The sequence below is a fragment of the Epinephelus moara genome, chromosome 6, assembly GCF_006386435.1.
Source record: "Epinephelus moara isolate mb chromosome 6, YSFRI_EMoa_1.0, whole genome shotgun sequence".
NCBI classification, from domain to species: domain Eukaryota; kingdom Metazoa; phylum Chordata; class Actinopteri; order Perciformes; family Serranidae; genus Epinephelus; species Epinephelus moara.
The window spans coordinates 36,731,973-36,754,075 of record NC_065511.1 but is presented as its reverse complement, the minus strand read 5'-3'; the positions used below and the strand labels follow the sequence as shown (position 1 = coordinate 36,754,075).

General features: G+C 39.8%; 2 protein-coding genes across 6 annotated transcripts in view; one reads left to right on the top strand and one right to left on the bottom strand.

Annotated features, from left to right (window-relative positions):
• The first annotated feature begins 1,870 nt into the window (after positions 1 to 1,870).
• dnase2 (deoxyribonuclease II, lysosomal) lies at positions 1,871 to 14,765 on the top strand. The gene is made up of 7 exons (XM_050046204.1): positions 1,871 to 2,224; positions 4,579 to 4,676; positions 4,824 to 4,992; positions 5,688 to 5,790; positions 7,746 to 7,910; positions 11,317 to 11,535; positions 11,756 to 14,765. Exons 2-7 carry the CDS (start codon positions 4,579 to 4,581, stop codon positions 12,127 to 12,129), a joined length of 1,128 nt encoding a protein of 375 aa, XP_049902161.1. The 5' UTR covers positions 1,871 to 2,224; the 3' UTR covers positions 12,130 to 14,765.
• rgl2 (ral guanine nucleotide dissociation stimulator-like 2) overlaps positions 14,383 to 22,103 on the bottom strand; it is a 45,731-nt gene continuing 38,010 nt past the window's right edge. For all 5 annotated transcript variants that reach the window (XM_050046199.1, XM_050046198.1, XM_050046200.1 and 2 more), the window contains 6 exons: positions 21,832 to 21,953; positions 21,658 to 21,744; positions 19,556 to 19,649; positions 19,162 to 19,386; positions 18,841 to 18,955; positions 14,383 to 18,028 (listed from right to left, as the gene is read on the bottom strand). In XM_050046199.1, the coding sequence (XP_049902156.1) occupies positions 17,847 to 18,028; positions 18,841 to 18,955; positions 19,162 to 19,386; positions 19,556 to 19,649; positions 21,658 to 21,744; positions 21,832 to 21,953 (825 nt within the window). In that variant the 3' untranslated portion in view covers positions 14,383 to 17,846. The remainder of the gene's footprint in view (positions 18,029 to 18,840; positions 18,956 to 19,161; positions 19,387 to 19,555; positions 19,650 to 21,657; positions 21,745 to 21,831; positions 21,954 to 22,103) is intronic.

Sequence of the window (22,103 nt, the reverse complement as noted above, 5' to 3'; positions counted from 1 at the left end):
TATCTCAAAGTTCCAGAATTTTGTCATTTTTATTGACCTAAAGAGAATATTCACACATTTAATGTTGTCCCGGTTTGACTAAAGTATCAGGCTAACTCTTAAGTTCAGAGTCAATACTGCTTAACAATATTTGTGGCTATTAGAACTTGATTTTTACTCAAACTCATGATCCAACCACTTGTTTCTAAAGTCTAATGTACTTGTAAACATGCCACACATAATAATCCAGGGGCCACACTGCGTCACCAGCCAGAAGGGGCCTCCTGGAAACCTGTGACCTTGTCTGATGTGTGTTTAGTCCAGTCAGCTCAGAGGAAAAGTTTCTGAGGAAGTCCTGGTCGGTCTGCATCAGAGAGGTTAGAGGTGACGAGAGGACGCACTGTCACTTCCTCAAACAGAGCACACTTACATGATATGTGATAGCAACATTTTAATCAACGCTGGCAGTTGAGATCCACGTTTAAAGGAGAAAACATCAGAAAAACAAAAATATTGCCTCTTAGGATTATGTCTTTTTGTTGGATTATAAACAAAAATAAAGGTGGTACACTGACTTGTTAAAAAAAATAAATTTCAGATGTATGGTCAAAGGTCATTACTCTGTCTGACAACCTGCTTTTCTCAACCTCTGCTCCAAAACATCAAGTGACATGAAGACAAACATTTCAAAGAAGAGGAACAGAGGAAGAGAAGAGCAGCACACATTAGACACCACACCAAAATTGTGAAACAGTTTAACAACAGGAAACTAACCAGATGTAAGTTCCACTTTTCAGATGAAAATGTGCAATATGCATGGGTGGATTATGAGATAACAGGTCCCCGGGCACAGATATGCAAAAGGCCCTACTAACTCCTACAGGAGCAAGATATAATACTCTGTAGTGGTTTTGCCTCCTTTAGTGGTTGTTGTTTTGTGTGTCTTTAAGGTCATTCTGTGTCTTCAGTTGTTTGGTGTCTCTATGGGGGGGTTGATTTGACCTTTTTGTCTCATTTTAGTGTCTCTTCACAGATTCTATGCATCATTTTGTGGTAATTCTGAGTCTCTTCCTGGTTGTGTTAATATTGCAGATGAAGGCAGGGGGGAGCCCCTAACTGGTTAGGTTCCTGGGCCTCTGCCAGATAAAAATCCATCAGTGGCAATATGTAGCCTATTTATACCAGGGTTGAGTCAATGCATTGTTTAATCTCCTGGTATGGCCTTGGCCTTCTTTCAAAGACCAGATACTGCCCGGGTCAATATGCATTTGTCACTATTATCTTTATTTTGTGTAGATGGCTGATTGAAAGTTCCTTCTAGTATTTCAGGGAAACAAAGTTGGGAGTGTTTAAGTCTGTTAAATCCTTATTCCAACCTGTTTACTTTGACTTTATTGAGAAGGTTTATGGTTTTCCACCCTGCCAAGACTATATAAGGGGGGAAAGCACTGAAAATGTCTCATTTAGGAGGCATGAAACTTGTCAGATTTGTCAAATATTTTTAGATAGGCTGTAGAATATTGATAAATCTCCTTTGGATTTCTAAATCTCATTTAGCACTGTTTTATTCATTGCTGTGTATGTGATATGTTGACATCATGTTTGTTATCTGTTTAATGTTGTCATTTATTGTACTATAATATATACAGTAACTTTGGTAATATATTTGCTGCCTTAATAAGAAGGCTACCGATTTTAAACGGTTAATGAAAACAATATTATTTATCTGCCTATTAATATCACTCTTTCTTTATTAACACTTTAATTATTTATCTTTTTATTCATTTTAAATTAATTTCGCTTTGACCGCTTTCACCGTCCAGCCCCGCCTATTGGGTGACGTCACTGATCACTTGACTGAAACCGAGGACTGTTAAAGAAGGATAAGACGGGCGCGAGGAAGTTGCGGAGCATTTCAGGTTGAGTTTAGCCGTAGTTTTTGTCAATTGTCGTTGCTTACATCGAATAATTTGATTACACATTTAACAGAAGTTACTTAGCTCGTGTTTGTTGCGTCTTTTCGATAGTTTTTGAAGACGTTTGACGGTGTTAGCTATCGCTAGCATAGCCGTGACGTCACCGTCTCATCCCGATGTTGTTGTCCCAGACCCAAACAAGGATGTAGATGAAGATGAAAGTTGCTCGGGACTGGGAACTACAGCACAGTACAGTACAGTACAGTTCACAGAGAACAAGATAATAACCTATTGAGGACGTGAAATAGGGAAACAGCACTGTGCCAGAGGTGGGTAGAAGTAGTTAATGGTTCATTTAAACTTTACTTGTGCTTTTAGCGACGTTACTTTCCCTTTGGGACCATGACAGCTAGCAACGAGCTCAGTGTGACTTGCAGTATCGTCTACTGTGATTCATTACTCACTTGAAATTCAAACTTTGGTTAATGAAATTGCATCAGTTTTAAGATGGTGATGATGATAACTTGTGCACTTGTCTGTTGAGACTGGACAAGTGCTGAAATGTGACCAACTTAAGTGCGTTAACGTTACATTTACTCAAGTACTGTACTCTGGTATTCCTTCAGCTGCAAGATACTTGTACACTACTTTCAATTTTAAGGATACTTTATGCTTTAGATATTGTACTTTAAATCCGACTTCTTTTTACCCTACATTTATTTGATACTTTAGTTACTTTGCAGATTCGCATCATTGATACTAGACAAAAGACAAAGGTGTCTAAGAATATTTTTGTTCTGAACAAAGCAAAGTATGTGGTAGACCACAGGGCAATGAGAATTCTGTACTGCTCACTTATTTTGTATAGTTAAGTTATTGTGTGAAGGTGTGGGGCAACACATACATGAGAAAAATGAAGCTTTTACAGAAGAGAGCAGAATTATTGGGGAAGTAGATCCAAGACAACACACCAAGCCAGGTTTATTGAAAATTAATTATTTAGTTGAATTACAGACACTATAAATTATGTGTAGAGCAAAATGCAGTGTTACCAGAACATTTACAAAAGTTTTTATTTCAGAGGACGATAAGCATAGAAGGAAATTTCACTGTAAACACCAGTTTATTTCAGTGGTGGATATTAACCTGTGGAATTCCTTACAGAGTGATTTAAAGGGTTGTCTAAGTGTTTTTCAGTTTTAGAAAATGTATAAAGAAAGAACAATTGGATTTTATCAAGCTGTCATGTAAATGCTGTTCCCTTGTTGAAGGGGACATTGTGTATGGCTACAGATTCTTTCTGAAGTGTAACTATTGGTTATTAACTGTAACTGACAGACCATCTATTTCTTATAATTATTTCTGTTTTTGAGAGAGGGGGAGGTAAAATAAGACTGTTCTCCTGCTCCTTTTTGGTCATGTAACCTGTATTAGACTTTTTTTCAATTGTGACGTAGATTGCTGCATATTATTTTTAGACTTGCACTGGTTACAATTTTTTGGGCCGATACCGATTTCCGATTTGCAGAATGTTTGGATGGCCGATTCCGATTTAAATGTTTTCAAACCACTTTACAGCAGACAAGATATTGCAATATTTTAAGATACAACCAGCTTTTCAATAATCATCTCAAACAAACAAACAAAAACAGTGACACAGGTTAAGAAACATTTTCCTTTTTGCCCAAATATAACTTCAGGTAGGCCTACAGTATTAAAATAAATAGGCTAAGTAAAAAAGGCATACATAAATAAAAACATCGATAAATAAAATAATAATTTTTGGTGTATAGCATTTGTGGGTAACTTCTTTAAAACACAAAAAAGTAAATATAGGCTATCTCTATATCTTCGGCATGTGGCACAGTGCAGCAGTGAAAGCTCCGCAGTTCAGTTTAACACTGACTATTAACAACTTTCTCCTTCTCTCTTTTGATGTGTGTGCCTGATTGATTAAGGTGAGAAGCCACCCATGTTTCACTCACATCGCCCAAGCTCTGAGTTGCATGTGCCTGTGTGTGTGCTGCTGATGTTACACAATATCAATCATGCAGCCCGCTGGGAAGTTGACCGGCGTTTTAAATTGGCATATTTTAGACTGACCAGCCGGTCGCCGGTCATGGCCGATCACGTGAAAACCGGCCGGTTCCGAGCACTGCCGATAAATCGGTGCAAGTCTAATTATTTTAGATGAAACTACCCAGTATTATGTAAAACAGTAAATACCCTCATCGTTTCCAGCTGCAACATTATTGTGAAATGCATCAACAATTATAATCAAATTATATTATTATTATTCATTATTTTGAAATGAGTAATTCTGTATGATGATTACTTTTGGTACTTCAGTACATTTTGCTGCCAGTGCTTTTGTAGCTCCACTCAAGTAAAACTTTGAATGCAGGACTTTTACTTGTAACAGAGTATGTTTTGCATGGTTTTATCGGTACTTTTACTTATGTAGAAGACCAAAGAACATCTTCCGCTATTGAACTGGACCAGAATATCAATATTCTATTGAGACTAAAAGACCAAATGTTGTAACAGCAATCCAAAAACACCACAAAAAGTAAAAACCCGTTAAAATACTCCAACAAGTACTTACAGGTACCCTTGTAACTGTAATGTTTTTTGTTTATTTTTAACCTGTAATGATTAATAAAAGTTTGCATCTTCCTCTTAGATGCTGCTGCTCCTATCCCTGCTGATCTTCTGTGTGCCACTTGGGGGCGACACCTCACCAATCACCTGCTACAACGACCAGGGAGATGCTGTTGATTGGTAATTCATTGATAACAGTCCTGGACAAAGCAAACTAATAAAAACACACTTTATGGTTTGTTTTAAGCCCATTATTGTGTGGAAAAAATCAGCTGCTTTCATCTCTCTGTCTCCCAGATGCACTCACTGTCTAATTTTCCATGTCAGGTTTTATATGTACAAGCTGCCTAAAGATGGCAGAAAAGATCTCCATGGGGGTGAGATGTATTTACTGCTGGACAAAGGGAGTGAAGGGTGGACTCCTGGAAAGGGGACAGTGAACGACACCACGGGAGCTCTGGGCAGGACAGTCGGACAGCTGTACTCACAAGGAAAGGTCAGCCGCCAGGTGTCTTTTTGTGTGTGACAATAAGGGAACAAAGACTGAAGCTAAACTTAGTGAGGTCAGTTTTGTTTTGCTGAGAGTTAGACTAAATTGTCTGGGAAGTAACCCAGGTGAAAGTCAGCATTCTTCCACATGTGACACAGAGTTTTTATAGTTTTCACTTCCTTATTATTAACGTATGACACATCTGCATGATTAATGTAAAATTCCTTCATTTGACGGCTTTCTACAATGCTGATGATGTCCTTAAAAAATAAGTATCAGTGGAAAATACTGATAGTTTCTTCAGACATCAGCAGACGTAACTCATTTTTGCCTGTTTCTGCTGCTTCACAGCAGTCACAAGACTTCTCATTTTATACAAGACTTAAATGCAGTGGTAAGCTTTTTTTTTTTTAAAGAAGTGTCTGCTGTAACCACTTGACATTATTGGATCAGATTAAGAAACTGAGAATGAGAACTGAAAATTACTTTTTCATTTCTAAGCGGTTGGTCTGCCTCTGAACAGCTGTGAAGTAGTTTCGACAGAACGATTATACAAAACACTATGATTTTATACCTCAGCTTAACAATGTTATGCTGTTTGAATTTGTTTCTCAGTCGATGTGTATGCGTGCCTGTGTTTCTTGTGTGCCCAAGTATGACGGTTTCTAGTTTCAGTAATAAAAACTCTCTCCTCTCCACAGAACACAGAAGTAGCGTACATCCTTTACAATGACCAGAGGCCACTTGAGGACTTTGGTGACAGATGGGTTGACAATAGTGGAGGAAGAGGAGGGCACACAAAAGGTGAACACCACAGCGGTCCAGCTCCAGTAGACTGCAAGAAATTTGACTTTATGTTCAAGATCAGCAAATATAGGCATTCTTGTATGGTGTATCAATGATGTCAAAGCAGAAATGCCATCAAAGTCTATTGCAGCACTGTATACAATTTAAGACCTCTTCAATCAAGCTTCATTATACACCTTATATTCCATTCTTCTAAACACAGGGTTCTTGCAGATCCTTAAAAAGTCTTTAAAGGCATTGAAATACTCTAAAAATAACTCTTTAATTGGAATTAAAACATTGTTACCTCACATCAAGAGGGTTCCTGGATTTAAGCTGGGGTGCGAGGATTCGGACCCCGGGGTGGGGGAACCTTTTGTGTGGAGTTTGCATGTTCTCCCCGTGTCAGCGTGGGTTTTCTCCAGGTGCTCCAGCTTCCTCCCACAGTCCAAAGACATGCAGGTTAACTGGTGACTCTAAATTGTCCGTAGGTGTGAATGTGAGTGTGAATGGTTGTCTGTCTCTATGTGTCAGCCCTGTGATAGTCTGGTGACCTGTCCAGGGTGTACCCTGCCTCTCACCCAGTGTCAGCTTGGATAGGCTCCAGCACCCCTGCGACCCCCAACTGAATAGATAGGCTCCAGCACCCCTGCGACCCCCAACTGAATAAGCGGTTACTGAAAATAAATAAATCTTTCGGAAGTCTTAAAAATGCTAAGACATGGGATGTAGGATTATTTTTTATGACATTGCATTGTAAAATCTCAAAATAATTGGTAACATCTATTTGTTTTTAAATAATTTACCAAATCCCTCTGGCATTAACGTCACGCAAATCAGGATAGTGGAACCTACAGCTCATATTTTGTTTCCATCTGGGGCGTTTAGAGCAGAGGATCCACTGTCTAGCTGTTACTGTACGCCGACTGACATAGGGAAAGGCAAACAACCAGATTTGGCCATTTAACCAAGATTTTGTGGTATGGCTGAACGGGTAAAAGGCCACGCATATTAGGCTTAGTGTATTTTATGCAAAAAGTTGTCAAGTCATGTTTTGTGTCACAACAAACATTTTGGCAAAATTGACCCTAACTCTAAGTAACTGATGCCAGCTCATGGTTTGTTTGTTTTTTTTGGGTTTTTTTTTTGGTAACATTGGTCTTAAATTTCACTCTGAGAGGCATTAAAAAGTCTAAAAAAAAGTCTTGACTTAAACTTCCCTTAATCTGTAGAAACCCTGCATTCATTACATCCTGTATGGAATTATGGGTAAATACTTTTAAAACAAATGCTAATCCAATTTACATCCTTCACAAGACAGCCAAAAGAGTGCTTTCTAGGGACTTGTCACTGTTTTTCACCAGCTTTTCAAGCACCAAACTTGTTGCAACCCATTGCTGTTTTTCCTGCAGCCTTCAGGCAGCAAACGTGGGTGTTTTGTAGCGACCTGTCCCTGTATTTCCAACTGCTTTTAAGGCACCAAACTGTCTTTTATAGCGGACTGTTGCTGCTTTTCCAGTGGCTTTATAGATACTAAGTGTGGGTGTTGTGTAGTGATCCATCACTGTTTTGCCAGTGGGGAAAGTGCCAGGAAAAGCAGAGCTGAGAGGCATTAAAAAAGTCTGAAAAAAACTTGCCTTAAGATGTAGGAACCCTGCATACATTACATCCTGTATGGAAATATGACCACAAGACCATAATTGCAATAAGGGAAAAAGAATTAAAGTATCCAAAATAAACTGATATTTTTTATTATGACAGTTTATCAAATGACAATGTGAGAACAATGTGACAGAGGTTGCTGGTAGTGATGAACCTACAGATAGTTATTACCTGAATCTGCAGCTCCCCTTCCCTGTGATATATAGAAAAAAAGGAGGAAAGTTGAGTTTGGTTAGATTTTATTTGCTTGTTGACTGTAACCATCAGATGAGAAAACTTTGAAGACAGTTTTTAATCTCTCTGTTCCTCAGGTGTTGTCCTGCTGGATAAAAACCAGGGCTTCTGGTTGGTCCACAGCACCCCTCACTTCCCCCTGGTACGACAGGCAGGACAGTATTACTACCCAGACAGCGGTGTGAAAAACGGACAAAACTTCATCTGCATCACCTTCCCGCTCGACCGCTTCCAGACCATCGGTAAGACTGGAGCGCTGCCATGTGGCCGTAATAGCACGGGCAGAGCTGTTATAAAAATGCACTTAACACTTTGTGATGACGTTTAAGTGGATGATGGTATTAGATCACAATTACAGTATGAGAGGTGGGAGCTAATAAAGATCCATTCTCTTCCTTCTGTCTGCTGATATATATATTAATGAATAAATATGCCTTAATTAAGAAGGAATTTATTTTAAACCTCATATCTCATAGCTAAACAGATTAAAAATTCCAGTTGTTGTAGGCTTTGTAATGCTGTAAAGGTTGTAAACAAAGTCTGCAAGATGGCAAATATAATTAGATTGACATATTGGTTTGCTGATATATTTGGCCATTTAATTAAAGTTTAAATTACAGGTTATCATATTGGCCAATCATGTAATTCCCTGCCAATATAATGGAAGTTCTTCAGTGAGGAAAGTCTATTAAACCTTTAATGACATATCATATATCAGAGTTTCCCTTGTCTAACTCTGTCTTAAAGAGCTGCTTCGTGAAGACAGGTTTCAACGTGCTTCATTTGTCTTAGTTTCCCACAAGGGTGTGAATGCTGTTTCTAAGGTTTTCCCAGGAATATTATAATTCCCCCGAAACCCTAAATATTTGTCCTTCTGTCTCATCTTGGAAAGGATTTCCTCAGTCATTATTGCCTTGTCCCCCAGCACTTAATAATCCAGTCAGGTATTGACACAACAACAACAAGATAATGCAGATCCCGGATAATCAGCGTAAACAGGTGTCATCACCGTGTCGCCGCGCTGCCAGTGCAGTTCCCTGGCAGACCCAGCAGTTGGCACAGTTGCTATGGCAGTGCCTGGGGTAATGTAATTAGATTGAGGTGTGTTACCATAGAGATATCGGCCTTCACACTGCGGCATGCATTTGCTCCATCAGATTCTCACCTCTCCAGCTGGGATGCTGAGAATGTGACGGTGTCCGGGGTGATGTGGGTACACAGCAGATAACGCTTTGTGAAACAGCAGAAGGTGTCACGTTTCATTTTACAGCACCTTGCAGCATGAATGTGCACATTAATGAGAGGAGACTGAGATTTGACAGTAATATATCTAAAGATTTTTTTTTTTTTACCAAGTTGATAAATACTACCTAAATTATCTAATTTGTGCAAACTCGTATGTTGTCAGAAATATTGTTTGTTTCTGTTTTAATTAGCTTAATTACTCATTTGATTAGCACAACTACTTATGTTTAATGGGTAGAATTTGTGCTGAGTCTATAAGCTGATATATAAAGCTTGATGTAGGCTTAATCAACTACAATTTTAATGGTTGATTAAAAGTAATTCATTGGCAGCACTACAGCCATGCTCAGCACCGTCGGCAGAAGAAAATTTCAGCATTGTCTGTTTCTGCAAAATACAAATACGCTACATTTGCACATTTCTTACATACTATATCAACATATCTAAAGTGGTGTAGTATATTTGCTGACTTTGTCATGGCGTGACACATAGGCAGGCAGTGAACCATGCTAAAGGCCACTGTTTGACAGCAACACAACCGGTCAGGGTTTTTTGCTGTGTTTCCAGCGGCTTGTTAGGCACCAAACATGGGTGTTTTGTTGCAACCCATTCCCGTTTTTCCTGCAGCCATTTGGCAGCAAATGTGGGTGTTTTGTTGCCAGCCATGACTGTTTTTCCAGCAGCTTTTTTGGCAACAAATGTGGGTGTTTTCTAGAGATCAGTAGTTGTTTTTCTGGTGGTTTTCAAGCACCAAATGTGGGTGTTTTGTTGCAACACATTGCTCTTTTTCCTACAGCCTTTAGGCAGCAAACATGGGTGTTTTGTTGCAACCTGTCACTGTTTTTCCTGCAGCTTTTTTGGCAAGAAAGGTGGGTGTTTTCTAGAGATCTGTAGTTGTTTTTCTAGCCGATTTTCAAACACCAAACGTGGGTGTTTTGTTGCAACCCATTGCTATTTTTCCATGCAGCCTTTAGGCAGCAAACATGGGTGTTTTGTAGTGACCAGTCACTGTTTTTCCAGCTGATTTTTAGGCAACAAACATGGGTGTTTTCTAGAGATCAGTAGCTGTTTTCCTAGTGTGTTTTCAAGCACCAAATTTGGGTGTTTTGTTGGAACCCATTGCTCTTTTTCCTACAGCCCATAGGCAGCAAACATGGGTGTTTTGTAGCAACCTGTCACTGTTTTTCCAGCTGATTTTTTGGCAACAAACGTGGGTGGTTTTTAGTGACCGGTTGCTGTTTTGCCAGTGGGGATAGTACTAAGAAAAACAGTTGTTTTTTACGGAGACATCATTGCTTTCCCAGCAGGGATTGTGCCTCCAAAAGCGACATTTTAAGCCAAAACTTGACCTTTCGCTAACCATAACCAAGTGGTTGTTGTGTCTAAACCCAACCACACATTAACTATAGAAATGTTGAAACGTAAAGTTTCAGCATATCCACCACATAATGATATGCAAATGTAACGCATCTGTGATTTGCTGAAAAGTAATATTCTGTCAATGTCAATATTTTTCCTGGTGATTTGGTTGCCATGCTAGCAGCTTTGAGAGGCTGTAGTTTGGCTCAGCAATGTGTCAGCATGCTAACATGCTTACAGTGACAATGCTAACATGCTGATGTTTAGCAGGTACCATGTTCAACATCTTAGTTTTGCTTGTTAGCATGCTAACATTTAACGCAAAGAAGAGCTGAAGATGATGGAAATGTTATTATTAACGTCTGAACCAAATTTAATGGCAATCCATTTAAATAGTTGTAGAAATATTTCACTTAAACCCAACCAAAAATTCATGGCAGTGTTGGATGAAAAGTCAAACGATCACTAAAGCCAGTAGGATGCGTCTTTTGGGCACCGTGAATGTCTGTGCATAATTTTGTGATCATTTTAGGACATCATCACCCTGGACTCGGGGATATTGTGATGGCAATTTTTCACTATCAGCTGACATCCAGAATTAGATAAGCATAAAATAATGGATTGGTTTATCAATAATGAAAGTAACTGTCAGTTGCAGCCCTAATGGAGCTCTTGTCTAATGGACAATAAGCAGAAGTGCATAATGTGTTGAGGTTAGAATTAAAGTTAAGCAACAGCATTACACTGTATTTAATGACAACAACAAAGTCTGTATATGTGGTTTGTATGATATGGGCCAATAAAGGAACAACTTGCAGAATGTGACAGACCTTTACGTCAAAAAGGAAGTTTGAAAAAAAGAAGTTAAAATATCGTCCCTCTGTCGTCTGTTGAGGTGCACAATGTCCCAGTGCACGTTATTGATACGCCTCTGCACCAATGTCACCAAGACAGTGCTGTTCATTTACTGTACTTAACGAACAAAGTGGTTTTGCAGTGCCGTTAGCACTGTTTGCCTTAAATCTAATTTGTTTTGCACCACAGGAGAGCAGCTTCAGATCAATCAGCCTAATGTGTACGACTGCGATGTCCCTGAGTCCTTGGCGTCCCTGGTGCCTGCACTGGCTGCTGTCTGTGGGAAAAAACATCTGTCTGGTCACATCTTTCCACATATCAAACCTGTTTCCAATCGCAGCGTGACTCTGACCTCAAAGGATGGCACCAACTTTATCAGCTTTGCCAAAGGAGCCTCTTTTGACAATGGTACGACCTTGGAGAAATAAAAGTAGTTTGAAGTTTGTTCATCTTCTGTCAGCTTCACCTTCACTTTCTTTGGGGGTATAAATGAGCCACTGTGAGCATGACACGCTCTAAGTTTTGATAATAATGTGTCCTTTGTACTTTTTTTTAACCTAAGACCAGTTTCCAGGTAATAAGATAATAAAAACATGTTCCCATCTATCTTCCCTCATTGTCTCATCAGACCTGTACCACTCCTGGGTGGCCCCCACCCTCCAGTCAGACCTCCTCGTCCAGTTCTGGATTTGCTCAACAGGTATCCTCCCCTCAGACTGCTCACAGGGCTGGAAGGTCTTGGACATCACTCTCATCAACCCTGGACAAACGTTCTCCTTCAAGGCCAGCCAGGACCACTCCAAGTGGGCTGCCAGCCCCACGGCGGCGACCGGGTCGGGGGCCAGAGGAGGCTGGGTGTGTGTGGGAGACATAAACCGGAACCAGGCGGAAGAGAAGCGAGGCGGTGGCACGGTGTGTCTGCAAGACCCAGTGGTGTGGAAGGCATACAGGACAGCGGCACTGGAGTGTGAGGCTTGTGGAGGAGGAACAATCCAGTGTTGACACCCTGCTGGAGCCAGTAGGTTTAACTGGGCTTAAGGACCGTCATGGGTTGATAAGACTGAGATATTATTCAGCATGTGGGTTTATAAGTGAAATGTCTGCACATATTTGGTACAGTGTGTATATTTCTTTTAATGCGTTTTGAAATTGAATTGAAATTGCGCATGTTCAGCATTTAAAATTTCTTTTCTAGAATCATACACTTTTGTGATAGTTTTGAGACGTCACAGTCATTTTCAGAAAGGTTCCCTGTGGAGTTTTTGACTATTAATTATAATTGACTATAATTAACTAGTCAATTATACTCAATTATAATTAATAGACTATAGTTAACTAGGGCGACACAGTGGTGCAGTGGTTAGCATTGTCGCCTCAAAGCAAGAGGGTGTCTTGTTTCCAACGCAGGGTGGGTGAACCCCTCTGTGTGGATTTTGCATGTTCTCCCTGTGTGAGCGTGGGTTTTCTCCAGGTACTCCGGCTTCCTCCCACAGTCCAAAGACATGCAGGTTAATTGATGACTCTTAATTGCCTGTAAGTGTGAATGGTTGTCTGTTTCTATGTGTCAGCCCTGTGATAGTCTGGTGACTACAGGAAAAAAAAAATCAGAAACCTCTCAAATTAAATAACTAAAACTGATCCAACTTTGGAGGAGAATAATGTGTTCATGTGGGACCTCACTCGAACAGTAAGAGGCTGATTGAGGAAATATGTTTTGGGGGCCTTTAAGGCACAGAAACCTTTTTACTTGTTCATTTACTTGTTCAGAATGATTATCGGCTGGTATCAGGGGCTGTTACATCCTTCTCTCCAAACTAAATGCATTCAGAACAATGCTGGAGGAGGACAAGTAGTCAAATCTGACAGAAAGTGGAGGGCTTTATGGGAAATATGGCGTTCATTTTGAAAAACACAAAAACCTCAAAGTGGCACTTTAAATGAAAGCGTTTGTTCAAGTGTCTTTATAACCGCAGGGTACTCTTTTAACTGAAACTGAAGAGACAGTGTTATACACTGTATTCAAGTACTGCCTCACTAACTTGGACTTTTTCTGTTTAAATCAACATTAGATGATCTGTGGGTATGATCTCAGAGGGCGCGTCAAGCTTTGCTGGTTGAGAATGGATTGTATGAGGTTTTAAAGGTATGAACATTGTGGGATTAATTGCACTACTGTATGTTTGCCTGATATCAGACAGAACTGTCAACTCATTACACTCCGCTTCCATCTTCAGTCTGACAATGCGTCCACTCTAACTGATTTCTGTGTGGGAGGTAACTAATCACTAGAGAATGAATTATCCACTTGAATCTAACGTCACTGTAAGTTCACACTGATGATGAACTGAACATTCTGGTTTTAGTGGGTTTTTAAAGTAAAGTGGAGGGAAGGAAAAACAAACTACGATGTCAGGCAAAATTGAGAAGACGTATTGGTTTAGAGCAGCCTCAAAGGCAGCGTCCGTCTTGTCTATAGTGATTGCTATTGCGGTTATTCCTTCTCATTGGTTCCGGCTTGACAATGGCTTGACAGTGGTGTTAGTCCCACCCATGGCGCTGATTGGCTAATCATTAGCAGGCTTGTCGTCAGGGGGGGCCAAAGATAACAGACGATGATCTCGGCCGAAGCAGCCCCCCAGAAACAGCATTGGACCTTGAAGCCATTTGACACAGTGGCCAAACCATGTAACTACAACTTCTGGGTCCGTCATGTGATGCCATGGGGCCCAAAAAGACGTTTCCCCATAGACTTACATTGTGAAAGCGATGCTTTAATCCAGTGGATAATCTTTTTACTTCATAACCCATGCAGAATAACTCCTTTGCATATCATTTGAATATCACAATTTTGATCGGTTTGGTCTGATAACATTTTTAAAATCTGTAAAAGCTGCCTAATTAAGTTATTTTTTAAATATTATTTAAGTTTGTGGAGTGCTAAACAGGAAGTTAGGCACTTGGTGCACTTGATCTATGGGCCTTGAGGTTTGGAAGAGCCGGGTAATTTTACACCTAGGGAAGTCAAACTGTTTGGGCTTCATGTGCTACTGAGCAGCTTTCATAGGGATGAATGGGGCCCCACTTCCAATGCTGTATCCAGTTCTTCTTATACATCCATGACCCCAAGGTCCCATGCAAAGATCTCTGCGCCACTGTTGGTGGTGCCCAATTTCAGGGCCCAATTTGGAAACTTTCGTCCCCAGATTCATAATTCCTGATTGCAAGCCTGATCTTTAACCCGTGATGCTCATTGGATTGTTTTTTATTTCAACCGAGAACTTGCTGTTTTAAGTCATGATGCCAGGATGATTCAGTCAACTCAGTGGAGTGGGCGGATTGAAAGGCCTGACCTCGGGCAACACTATGTAACATTCAGCACACATCATATTTCACTGACAATATTAAACTACAGACACTGACAACATTCAGGTGTGAGGAATGCTTTAATAGTTTGTTTTATGAATTCTTGTGTAATTAACTGGATTGTTATGAGTGTTTATGAATAACAAATGTGCTTCTCTTTTTTGTTAGATGCCTTAGAATTGATATTTTCATCACATTTCCACATACATTCATTGATTTTGCGAGAAGATGAAGATGCTGGCTATCTTGAATTTGAATAAAAAGATTAAAACAGAGGTGTATGTTTGTCTCGCAGATGTATATTCACCTTTCTTTGTTCACCTTATTCATGAGAAAATATATATATGTGTATTTGACACATACAGACAGCTTTAATTCTATTTATGGGATATTCAGCAGCATGAAAAATATCTGCATTGAATGTAGATTACAGCACATCAGTCAAAAGCAATTAAATTCATATAAAAGTAAATTTATTAAGACAAAAATAGGACATCCTGTATGTAGTGCATAAATATCTTTGATGTGAGACCACACAGCATGGCAGGTGACTGTGTCTCTTTCATGTGTATTGTATACATTCTAATGCAAACATGAGGAAAGATGAGCATCCCGTAGAGAAAGGCACTAAAACAATCAGTAGCGCAGCATAACGCTAGCACACGTCATCTAGTATTACCCAGAATCCTCTCCCTGGTCCTGCTATGCTCGTGCCTCAGCCAGTAAAGAGGCCTCACCAGCACTGAGCAGGCGCAACCAGAGGTCACAAGACTTCGTCAAAGTCCAGACTTGTTTTAAACCTACATAGAAGTTAACATGTTAGTTCATAACATGAAGTCGGAGCTGAGGCTTTGACCTGTAAATAAACAGGAGTGAAGCTGTGTCCTGCTGAGCTGCGTAAATATATGCATAAATTAAGTTTAGCTTATGCTCTGTTAAAAAAAAAATCAAACCTGGAAAAACCTTAAACCTAATAATGGTGGTGTATTGTTTTGATTTTCTGTACGGTTTTCTTTATGGTTTTGGTGCAGCAGTGATAAACTGAAGCAAAGCCACAAGCTTTAAAAGTGCTTTAAGGTGAGTTTTTTTTTTTTAAAGCTGCAATAATCCATTTTTGGCCACTAGGGGTCAGAAGAACAGCTGCCTACATACACATCCAGCTGAAGAGGAAGTATTTATATGGAGGTGTATTTCTGTCCAGCTGATGAAGTAAGTGCCTTTTGGGGCTAGTTTGAAACTCCTGAGAAAAATATCTGGCTCTTTAGCAGCTAGATGTTTGATATGAAAGCAAATAAGAGAAAAGTATTTGAAGTTTAACAGCCACTGAATACTTGATATTGGGCTACAAATAACAACTGGCCAGCTAGTCCATAGGAGAGGCAGGCAGTCCAAAAATGCATCTGAGGCGCTCTTACTGTAGATAAAAATCCTTTATTGATACATGGATAACCAATGGGTTCTGACTAGAGAGTCTTCATCAGGGTTTTTTCCTCACTTAACACTGGGATTTAAACACCACAGAATTCACAACATTCAATTGTTTTATTTTTGAAAACCATGTGTCTAAATTTATTTGCTCTGAATTTATCTTTTTTTAAATTAAAATATAAAATGTCTTGATTTGCAGCTTCAAAAGCTGAAACTGATTTTTTGTTCAGTGCTCATAAATTCAGATTCAAAAATTCGAGTCTCAGAATTACCCAAAAATAAATAAATAAAATAAAATAAAAAATACATTTAGGTTGCTCAAATTTCATTTGTCAGTTCAGATGTAAAATTTAAATCAAAACAAAAAACAAAAAAAAACAACAAACAAACAAACAGCAACATCAGGTCAAACCAGGACAGGAGAGGCAATCGAGCCTGAATGTTTCAACCAATCAATTTGACCGGTATTCTATTTGAATTTTTTTCAACTTGAATATTAACATCAGAATTTGACCAATAGAATTTGAGCAGCCAGAATCCATTTTTTGAAATTATGAAACTTAAATTTTTGGATCTGAATTTGTGAACACACACACACAAAAAGCATCAATTTTTTTTTTTTTGCAAATTAGTAAAATTCATATTATAATTTCAAATGGTGAATTCAGCACAAATAAATTCAGCTACAAAGTTTCAAATTTTTCAAAAAATTCAATGATATGAATTCAGTGGTGTTTAAATTCCAAAATTAAGTACTCAGTGGCTGTTGAAATGCAAATATTGATGCATGTTTTTTGCTTCCATATTTGACTTTTTCTACCAGCTAGTGGCTAACTCTGTGTGTCTGCTGGTTGTTGTTGGGCAGGTAGCACACACTGTGGGTTTTTAAAAAACACATCTACTTCCGAAAACAGGGTTGATAAAAGCTGTAAGAACGACCCATCTAAATTTTATCTGAAACAGGCCAAAATACTCAACAGCGCTAAAGAGTCGATTATTCTTTGTAAGTTAGTCAATACAAGCAGCCTCTATTACAATATGAATAATAATTTAATTCATTGTTGATAAAAAAATATTGATTAATGCAGCTTTAAGTTTATGTTGAAATGAATATCTGCATGAGTCAGAGCTGAAATGATGACTCTCACTGTCTGTAGACACCTGCTGTCCTGCTTAAAGTGGAAACCTTGATGCATTTTTTCTTCTATGAATTCGACAATTCGGACACATGGACCCAGAGCTCCTCACCAGTGTAAACACAACGTTGACATCATACAGACGTACAAAATATATAAATATATACAAAACATATATATGTCTCATTTGACAAGCTCCAGTGTTTTTGCTACAGTGATGCACTTGTACTGTATCTTTGGGTCTTCCAGATCTGACAGGCTCTGTATATTCAGATTTCATTATCCCAGAACACTGTCCTAAATCCTTCAACAGCATCGCAGGTTGAAAAGAGAATTTCTGACCAATTAAGCATCACGACTGAGGCACACAACAACAAGGGACTTCCTGGTGGTTATCCGCAATCAAAACAGACGTTACTTGTTGGGTTGGAATAAATTAAATGCATCGAGTGCTACCTGACTGGGACTCGAGAGCCAGCACCAGTTAAAGGCTTCCATTGCTCTTCCTCCGGGTGTAAAGTAGTGATGCATACTGTTCAGGAAAGAGGAAAGCTGACACTGTTTTTCAGCAGCAGACGGCTCTGGTGAGTGCAGCAGGGCAGCTGGAGGTATGAAATGTTTGACGAAACCTGTTCTGGAGTCACTGATGAAGACTTGGTCCTAGTTTTGGTGTTTTGGTAGAACAAGTTTTGAAGGAGCGTGGGAGGAAGGCATGTGTAGAAGGCCACATTTACTGTCTGTGAGGAGAAAAATCCGTCACTGTGGACAAAGTCGGCTGAGGAAACTCTCATGTCAAAATAATGTCCTGACCAGTCTCCTCCCCTTGGCCTTGATTCGAGGAAAAGTGGCGCTCGTCTCTGTGTTGATTGGCTGTGAACCCAGAGGAGTGTTGCCCCCTTTCCTCCTCAGCAGGAAGTCAACACTGGCTGATGTCATGGCGTAGAAGACGTTTCCTGTGGCAGGGATGACCAGTTCTGAGAAGACGAAAGACAAATAAACACATCAGAGGTCGATAAAGCTTCTCCACTGCTGCCGTTGTGCAACACTAAAAACCTGAAGTTAACTACTACGCTCAGCTACGCCCGGTGGAATTGTCCTTCTTGGCTCCCTTACAGTCAAGATGGTGGCGAAGATAACAAAAACAATTACCAAACTATCCTATGGATATCAGATTTTGAGCCATGACGAAGGCCACAATTCCACCGGCTGCAGCTGCACCACATTCAGGCTGCAATGGCTGCAACCAGTGGCATTGTCCTTCTTGGCTACCTTGCAGTCAAGATGGCGGCAAAGATAACAAATCAATTTATTCATCTTGTATCATGCCTAACTTTGGTGGATCATAACATATCAGGTATGGAATTCATCTGCAGATGCTCTGGTCCAAAATAAGACCAAACTATTCTATGGATATCAGTTTTTGAGCCATGACGAATGCCAAAATTTGGTCTGTTAAAGACTGGGTAAGACTTGGCGCATAGCCGAGCCGATTTCCAGAAAACGTGCAGCCCTATCGGCCAGTTAAGAGGAGTGAGGAGTCAGCAGTCAGTGACAGTATAAAACAGTCAATAAAATAACTGCAACCATGAGAGGTCTTTGAGCATTCAGTCATAAATGTGCACATAAAATATTAGGCTGATGGGTCCAGTAGTTTGTGAGATTAGCTGCGGACAGACAGTCTCCATTTGATAACATTAACATGCCACCTATTGCTGAAACTGGTCCAGGAATACAATGTCTATTTCCAATAGGTCTATTTTTTTCTGCACCGGAGACTCGTCTTTACCTTTTCCTTCAGGCAGAAGTTGGATCAGCTCATATCTGGACGTCTGTTTGGGGTCCTGATTGTGCTTTTCTAAGGCCGAGCTGATCACAGTGGGAGTCTTGTCATTGCTTGTAACCTGAGGGGAGAGAGGAGAATAACAATGACACCAGGACAGCTTGATGTGCGCTAATGATATCCCGGGTCCATTGTATCCTGAGGATCTGATCCTGATGACTATCATTACAGGATCCTCGCAGATAAGAGGAAAGGCTGTAAGTGCAGCATGTCACAGCACAGTCTCACTACTGCTGTAAATTAGACTCAAATGGTTTGAATTAGTACCAGTATGCTTCGGTACAGGTTTCCATCCTGCAGGTCCATCCGTATCCTGATGATTCGCATGTCGGGCCCTGACCCTTTGATGTTATTGGCGGGGTTGCTGCCACAAGAGACTGATCGGCGGTGTGATTTTGTGGGAGTGGATGGAGTCAATGAGGCAGGGGTGGATTCATTGGTTGAAGTAGATGTGTCAACATCCAGGCAGGACACAGACGGAGATCTCATATGCTGCAACAGAAAGTAAAGCAACCTTGCTCATTATAACCAAGGAAGTGATTGTTTCTCTGGTATAATATCAAGTTCAGTCCAACGATGTTTGACAGACAAAAACCACATCTGTAAAACAAGCCAATATAAATGCAAGCATGGCCTAAAAGCACGAGTAAAACTATATTACCTTGGTGAGTTTTGAGAGCAGATTATTGACAGGTGTCTGGAAGTCAAAGAGACTTTCACTGTCACCAGTCAGGCTCGTCCGAGAGGTACTGAGGCTGTCGACACAAACACATTCAAATTAGAGCTGAAACTACTTGTTTTTATTATTAATTACTTTCTTAAACACATATTTATTTAATAATCATTTCGTCAAAAAAATGTAAGAACATTTGTGAAAAAGGCTGCGGTGACGCCTTCAAATTGCTTGGTTTGATTCAATATGAAAGTATTCCATTTACAACAATATGAAAAGCAGCAAAAACTGACACTTGAGAAGCTTGAACCAATGAATTTGTCTTAATTATCAACATTATTGTACACTCATTTTGTTGTTCCATCATTAACTTACTACTGTGGTGATACTTTGGCAATTTAGTATCACACTTGTATGAATGTGTATGTATATGTTTATATATTCTATTTTTTATAATTAACAATGTATTCATATGTAAATAAGTATTTATCATTATTTCATTTATTATTATTATAATATCTATATATAGAAAAGTCTCAGGTATAGGTTTATCTACGTCCTCCTGAGACCCCAGCTTTTGTTTTGTATGCACACTCAATTTCTCCTAGCTATTAGGACCCGATTAGTCTCGCTCACCAGACCTTTCTCAAGAAAAGAAAGGTCTGGCTGGGCCGACTCTCACTTTGAGATTGGAGAAAAAAACGCCCTGGATGCTTGTATTTCTTTCAACCAATCACAATCGTTCTGGGCGGTGCCACAGCAACGGTGCGCTTGCAAAAATATTGCCGGGGGGAAACAGGTTTTGGTGTAACACGCCCACAAAAATATCGCCTACAGGACGCGAACCATGGCAGAAAAATGGCTACATCCCCGCAAGATCAAACACCGCAAAAGTTAGTAAAGGACGTGTTGAAAACGGTTGAAAACTGCTACACAACTGGAGGTGGTAGGGCGGGACTTCAGCGGGTGGCTCGTTCCGCCCAATGAGAGGCTGATCTATGCAGCGAACTTCCGCCCACTCAGACTAGGACCCAATAAGTATAAAATACTAAATGTGGTCAATGATAATAAAGTCCTGATGTCCTCAGACGAGACTGTAATAAAGTTAACGAGGCCATAACTAAGTCTCAACGTCTCTAAACGAGAACAATAATAAAGTCCCAGTGTCCTCAAACGACTACTTCCTAATTAACAGCGTCTTAGCTTGTTACTGTGGCTAAAATTGATCAAAGTTGTTGCCACATCAAACTACAAACATTATTAATCATAAACAAGTTTTAACCATAAAATGTGATCAGGTTTTGGACCTTGTCCACTTCTGTGTCAGGATCAGCTGTAAACTGACTTGACAGAGATGTCAGCCATCTTGTTTTTACATGGATTAGTGTATTGTGCTCTTACTACCACTAGATGGCACAAAACAGTGTCCACGAACGAGGACGACAGGTCTAAGTTAAGTAGAACGAAGTAAAAGGTCAAGTAAACCCAAAATGTAATGTCGTCATATGAGGACACAGGGTCTCAGGAGGATATAAGGAAGCTGTCTGTGTCATTTCACTCAATGACTTAGGGAGAAGAGGTGGGATTTAATAAGTTTATACTTCCTCCCACTCCTTTTCGAATGTGTAAATCAAAGTAACTCTACACTGACAGCTACTTTTCATCATACTTTTCATTATCTGTATATATTACTTCATGTCTTTATTTTACACATTCACAATAAATATCAAATATCAACATCAAAGAACCAGAATCACAAATTTTCCATAATGCAATTTGATAGCATCTTTCATGAGACTCTTCCTGCCTGGTAAATGCCTGCATGTGCCACACTCCACACCTCCTGTTTAACATGGGCTGTCTGATTTAAAAATTGAAGCCTCAAGCCCAATCAGAGAGGACAAGCTCCTTTATAGCCACAGAAGATATCATACACAGTCTGATTAGTGCTCTTTGTGAACTCAACGTCCCCCCACAACCTGAACTACTAACCTAAACCCTTGTCTGCATACTTTGAATTGTGTGAATGTGTGTCATGTTGCTGTGTTATGTGTGAGTGTGTATGTGTAAGAGCATTCAGTGTAGCTTACTCTGGGCACTGTGTGATGATGACTGTTGGAGTAAGGCCACGGGGGCTTGGCTCACCGGGCGCTTCAATTTCACTGGACAGTCTGTAACTGAAATAGACATCATCGAATATTTAAAACAGCCGTCTCCCTACAAATACAACTGAATGCATTAAAGATCAAAGTATAGATATGAACCTTTCCTCCTCTGTTAGCTTTGGTACACTCTGATACCACTGTATGAACGACTCGTCAGCGGTGAAGACACAGTTTTTGCAGGAAGACTGCAGGAGCCGGATTTGAGCTAAAACCTCAAATTCCTGTTAACAAAGAAGCATAACACCACAAAGTTTCATAATGAAAAAAACACCCATGTTGGCTGAGCTCGTATTACTGTGCCAGTTCTTTTTTTTTTTTTCATCTTGCACCTCACGGCACCCTCCACTTGATCATTTCCTCTCTCAGATATT

What these genes read in the sequence shown, in the direction of transcription:
- dnase2 (XM_050046204.1), top strand. Translation starts at nt 4,579, where the DNA reads ATGCTGCTGCTCCTATCCCTGCTGATCTTCTGTGTGCCACTTGGGGGC. An exon ending in AGCTGTACTCACAAGGAAAG is followed by an intron (nt 4,993 to 5,687) that starts GTCAGCCGCCAG and finishes TCCTCTCCACAG; the next exon opens with AACACAGAAGTAGCGTACAT. An exon ending in AAGAGGAGGGCACACAAAAG is followed by an intron (nt 5,791 to 7,745) that starts GTGAACACCACA and finishes TCTGTTCCTCAG; the next exon opens with GTGTTGTCCTGCTGGATAAA.